At 49.1% G+C, this 6097-nt stretch overlaps 1 protein-coding gene across 5 annotated transcripts in view; it reads right to left on the bottom strand.

Moving 5' to 3' along the window:
- Positions 1 to 6097, bottom strand: part of TRIB3 (tribbles pseudokinase 3) — a 25009-nt gene that overhangs the window by 13428 nt on the left and 5484 nt on the right. For all 5 annotated transcript variants that reach the window (XM_011960412.1, XM_011960402.1, XM_011960422.1 and 2 more), the window contains one exon: positions 4496 to 4786. In XM_011960412.1, coding sequence (XP_011815802.1) covers positions 4496 to 4786 — 291 coding nt within the window. The remainder of the gene's footprint in view (positions 1 to 4495; positions 4787 to 6097) is intronic.

The following is a 6097-nucleotide window of genomic DNA, read 5'->3' as shown; positions in this document are numbered from 1 at the left end:
GTGTGGGCCTGTAATCCCAGCTACTTGGGAGGCTGAGACAGGAGAATCACTTGAACCTGGGAGGTGGAGGTTGCAGTGAGCTGAGATCGCACCATTGCCTGGTGCACTCCAGCCTGGCCGACAGAGCAAGACTCCGTCACGGGGGAAAAAAAAATTAGCCCGGTGTGCTGACGCGCACCTGTAATCCCAGCTACTGGGAAGGCTGAGGCAGGAGAATCGCTTGAACCCAGGAGGCAGAGGTTGCAGTGAGCCGAAATTGTGCCACTACACTCCAGCCTGGGTGATAGAGTAAGACTCTGTCTCGAAAAAAAAAAAGTATTTCCTAATCAGAAATTTACATTTAAGAAAATAAATACCTGCTTGAAAACCCAGCTTGTTCGTAAAAATTAAAGTAAAGAAGATCAACTAATCTCGTAATCCATGGCTCTAGTACATTCACAGATGAGAGATATGATCTTGTTCACTCACTTAACACTGGGTGCTAGGGAAGAGAAGTGGGTTAGACAGCATTCTTGCCATCAGGATCTTCCAGTCAATTTGGAGGGCAGATGAGTAATCATAAAATTATGTCCAAGACTAGGTGCAGTGGCCCACACCTGTAATCTTAGCACTTTGGAAGGCCATGGTGGGAAGACTGCTTGAACCCAAAAATTCAACACCAGCTTGGGCAACATAGTGAGACCCTGTCTCTACCAAAAAAATTTTTTTAATTAGCTGGGTGTGGTGGTGGATGCCTGTAGTCCCAGCTACTTGGGAGGCTGAGGTGGTAAGATTGCTTGAGCCTGGGAGGTTGAGGCTGCAGTGAACCATGTTTGTGCCACTACACTCCAGCCTGGGTGACAGAGTGAGACTCTGTCTCAAAAAAAAAAAAATCACGTACAGTGTGATCAGCCCTATTATACAGAGAAGCATGGGCCTCTAGGAACCCAGAGAGGCCTCTCTCCTGGGCTGGTGGGTCAAAAGAGGACTTCCTAGAAGAGGTGATATCTACACTGAGACCTGAAAGTGAGGCAGAGTTAGCCAGGTGACATGGAGAGTCATATTGCGGTTCAGTGGTTCTCCAACTTGAGCAAGCATTGAGATCACCTGGAGGCCTGTTTCGACATACATTGCTGGGCCCTACTCCCAAAGTAGCTCATTCAGAAGGTCTGAATCTGCATTTCCATCCAGTTCCCAGGTGAAGTTGATGCCACAGTCCAGTAACCCCTGTTCTGGGGTGATGGAAGAGGCAAAAGAACGTGCTGCATGTTCCCCAACAACATGTTGGAGAATGAGCGTGACTGCAAAAAAAAAGTGAAAAGTTAAAAAAGAAAAAAATAGGTGGGGCGCGGTGGCTCACGCCTGTAATCCCAGGACTTTGGGAGGCTGAGGCAGGCGGATCACAAGGTCAGGAGATAGAGACCATCTTGGCCAACATGGTGAAACCCCATCTCTACTAAAAATACAAAAATTAGCTGGGCATGGTGGCGCGTGCCTATAATCCCAGGCTACTTGGGATTCTGAGACATGAGAATCGCTTGAGCCTGGGAGGGGGAGCTTGCAGTGAGCCAAGATTGCGCCATTGCACTCCAGCCTGGGTGACACAGCGAGACTCCATCTCAAAAAGAAAAAAAAAAAAAAGAAAGAAAGAAAGTATGGTTCAGGAGGGACTGTGGGAAAGTGATCTGAATGATTCAGAGACGCTCATGGAATAAGCTTTCTGAGTAGGGGCACAGACGGTGCAAAGGCCCTGAGGCCGGAAACAGCTTGGCCTGCTCTAGAAACCCAACCAAAAATCAATGTAGCCAGAAAGGGATGGGGAGGGAAAAAGGACATGTGATGAGGGTGGCGAACTTGATGGGAAATGTGCTAGGCGTCTGTGGGCATTACAGCAAAACTTCACCCTAGCCCTGAAAGGTATGTCCCATTTTACCAATGATAAGACTGGGTTCAGAAAAGGAAGGTGACTTACTAGAAGCCAGGTAGCTAATTGGTGGCAGAACAAGTATACTCACTTTGGTTTGTCTGACTTTAAATCCTTTGCATGTTATGTTGACTATGCCACAAAGAAAAATAAGACACATACATATTTAATCTATGATAAAAAAAAAAAGTTAAAGTACCTGACTTTAAAAACCAGTTGGGGCTGGGCGCGGTGGCTCACGCCTGTAATCGCAGCTATTTGGAAGGCTGAGGCAGGAGAATCACTTGAACCTGGGAGGTGGAGGTTGCAGTGAGCCAAGATCATGCCATTGCACTCCAGCGACAGAGTGAGACTCCATCTCAAAAACACATCAACAAAAACAAGTTGGGGTGACATGGGGGAAATAACCCCAAAACAGAGATGATGATTATTTTTAGTTGCGGCGATCCCATTCCCGCTCTGGTGCACTCGCACTTACTGCCTGGATGCTCTTCCACTAGACCCGCAAGGCTGACTCCTTCCATTTGTTCAAGTCACTGCTCAAATGTCACCCCTCAGAGAGGTCTTTCTGGACCTCCCTTGCTAAAATCACCTGCCCTCCTGCCCTCCTTGTCCTCTGATCTCTCGGTTCCCAGCTTTATTTTTCTCCATAGTGCTTGTGATTACCTGACACATTTTATTTATTTATTTATCTTTTGAGACGGAGTCATGCTCTGTCGCCCAGACTGGAGTGCAGTGGCGCAATCTAGGCTCACTGCGACCTCCGCCTCCCGGGTTCAAGTGATTCTCCTGCCTCAGACTTACAAGTAGCTGTGATTACAGGCACTTGCCACCATGCCTGGCTAATTTTTGTATTTTTAGTAGCGATGGGGTTTCACCATATTGGCCAGGCTGGTCTTGACCTCTGGACCTCGTGATCCACCTGCCTCAGCCTCCCAAAGTGCTGGGATTACAGGCGTGAACCACTGCGCCCGGTCACCTGACACATATTTAACTTACTCACCTGTTTATTGTCTGTGTCTCCCACTAGAATGTCAGCTTGATGAGAACAGAACTTTGTTTTTTAACCACAGCATGGTACATGGCAAATACAGGTGCTCAATGAAATTGTGTTGAATTAATGAATAAGGTGATGATTTACAAAGACAGGATTTTGATCTTTCTACACACTGACCAGAAAAGCTGAGGAAGTGTGGAAATGACTGTTCAGCACCCGTGGGGCACACTGGCATAGGGGTGAGTATGTTCCAGTGGATTTTCCCAAATGTTTCTGGAGAATCGGGGCCCTGTGAACGCAGGACGCTTCTGTCCTGAGCCTGCTTGGGTTATTCCTCTCATCATGGACTCACCTCCCCAGGGAGAATGGAAAAGAACCTGTGGTGCTGCAGGAGGGGGACCCAGAGTTCTGAGCTCCTTAGGGCACCTGGTAAGAGCACTGGAGATCTGTGCACAAGAGCCCAGGTGAAGCTAGGAGCTGGACCCTGTCTGGATCTACCCCGCTGCTCACTGCATCTCCATCAACAGAGCAAAGCTCTGCTGCTGCTCCCAGGAGGAGCAGGCTTAAGTCCTTCCACCTCTCTGTGCATTCCCAAGGGACCCAGGCCCCCGCTACTCTCCCTTGGGTGTCCAGGTCCCCCTTATCTTCCTTATGCTTGCCTGTCAGGGCAGCCTGCCCTGATTGTGTCTGAAACGCTTATCCTAGCACAGGCACAGGACTCTCTGGGCTCAGCCTCCTGGGCCCAATCCCAGCTCTGATACCACCTGGCTCTGTCATGTGGCAAGTAACCATGGCTTTCTGAGTCTCAATGTCCTCTATCTGCAAAATGGGCACAATGATAGTAACCACCTCATTCGTTGTGTGAAGATTAAGAGACTGTGCACACTAAACAATCAACATAGTACCTGGTGCACAGTGAATACCTATTGTTACACTTTTTATTCTCATCTCTGTCCTCTTGGACTGTCACTTGCCAGTGTCCTGCATGGGCTGACCCTCAGGGGCCTTGATCCTGTCCATTTCCTGGTTTCGGCCAGGAATCTCCAGACTTTTCTACCCCTTACCTTACCCCAGGAGCCAGGCCCAGTGCTATGTGACTTCACGCATGGCCCTTCCCCTGTCTTCATCTCAGTCTTCCTATCGTAAAATGGCCATGGGTTAGGCTCGATCACCTCCGGGGTCCCAGGAGTTTTGATGTCTACCATGCCCTACCCTTCTCTTGTGCAAACATCTTCAGTAGCTCTGCACAGCCCAGTGGAGGCCCCTTGTTACCACCTTCATGACCAGCTGCTGCCAACCCTCATCTCCTGCCCCTTTCTGCACACCCTCTCCCCTCTGGCCACAGATAAGTCCTTTTCATTCTCTAAAGTACTATCCCCTCACTTTTCTAGGCCTTTGAACAGCTGTTCCCCCTGCCTGCAACTCCCATCTCCCACTTCTATCTGGTATCAGTCCAGCAGGGGCTCACTGGATGCTTCCCCACTAAACACAAGAATGAATGAACATAAGGACCCCTCTGTACCCTGGCAATCCTTTGGAGGCCTCCTTTCCAGGCCTCCTGTGATGCTGGGGGACAGTGGCCCATGGGCACATACCTTGCAGGTATACTCAGTGCCTGTAGGGCAGTGCAGGGCCCGGTAGGCCCGCCCGCCCTCCTCGGGCTCCAGGAGGACATAGGGCCCAAGACGGGAGGCAGTGGCCACAGCAGTTGCACGATCTGGAGCAGGAGGTGGGCTCAGGGGCAACAGGCAGGGGGGCAGCCTGGGCTGGGGCCCACGTCGAGCTCGTTTCTGGACGGGATGCTCGGTGTCTAAGTTGTCATCCAGCTCCAACTGCTTCTTCCTGGACAGGGAATCTGCAGGAGTAGCCAGAGGGGTGGCTCGCATCTAGCAAAAAGGGGAGAAAAGCAGTAAAGTGAGACTGCTTGGTGACCCTCCTTTCCCCTGCTGTATCCTCCCACATACGTGGCCCAACATTTGTAGGGGGTGATCTGGCAGTGTGTGTTAAAATGACAAAGTCACATACCCTTAACTGGGTGACCCACCTCTGGGAATTTATCCTCCAGTTAAACTTCTTACCAAAAAATTAAATATAGTAAAGGCTGTTCATCAGAGCCTTGGGTCCAATAGCAAAAGCAGGAAATATCCCAAATGTCAGGCAGTAGAAAGCTAGTTAAAACTTCATGGTACAGCCATGTAGCAGAATACCTACACAGCCCTGAAAAAGGACAAGGAAGCTCTCTATATATTGATGTTCACTGATCTCCAAGATGTATTAAGAAGGACAAACACAGAATTATGTATTATAGAATACTTTTATGGTGGGTTTTTTTTTCCCCCCAAGAGATGTTGTTGCCCAGGCTGGTCTCAAACTCATGGCCTCAAGTGAACCTCCCACCTCAGCTTCCTAAGTAGCCGGGACTCTAGGAGTGAACCACCATACCTGGCTATGCATTTATGTTAAAAAAAGAATATATATAAATATGTTATATTATGTATATATATTTTTTAATATATATAATCTCTGTCTCTGGAAGGATGCACAAGAATAGGAGGAGACTCTTACTATCACAGTTCACTTGCAGCCTTGACCTCAGAGTTCGGGTGATCCTCCCACCTCAGCCTCCCAAGTAGCTGCGAATACAGGTATGCACTATAATGCCTGGCTAATTTTTTTATTCTTTGTAGAGACGGGGTCTCCCTATGCTGCCCAGGTTGGTCTCACCTGAGCTCAAGCAATCCTCCTGCCTCAGTCTCCCAAAGTGTTAGGATTACAGATGTGAGTCACCATGTTTGGCTGACTTTTATAGTTTTGAATTTGAGCCACGTAAATGTATTTCCTGGCTAGGCGCAGTGGCTCACGCCTGTAACCCCAACACTTTGGGAGGCCGAGGTGGGCGGATCTTGAGGCTGGGAGTTCAAGACCAGCCTGGCCAACATGGTGAAACCCTGTCTCTACTAAAAAATACAAAAATTAGGCCGGGTGCAGTGGTTTATGCCTGTAATCCCAGGTAGCAGCACGTGACCAAGGCAACGCCAAAGTACAGCCCACCGCAGCACTTTGGGAGGCCGAGGCAGTGGTCAGGAGTTCGAGATCAACCTGCAAACATGGTGAAACCCCATCTCTACTAAAAATGCAAAAATTAGCCAGGCGTGGTGGTGTGGGCCTGTAATCCCAGCTACTTGGGAGGCTGAGAC

This window comes from Colobus angolensis, unplaced genomic scaffold, assembly GCF_000951035.1.
Source record: "Colobus angolensis palliatus isolate OR3802 unplaced genomic scaffold, Cang.pa_1.0 Scaffold114, whole genome shotgun sequence".
NCBI lineage: Eukaryota > Metazoa > Chordata > Mammalia > Primates > Cercopithecidae > Colobus > Colobus angolensis.
The sequence above is the reverse complement of the archived record's forward strand: the minus strand, read 5'-3'. Positions and strand labels throughout refer to the sequence as shown.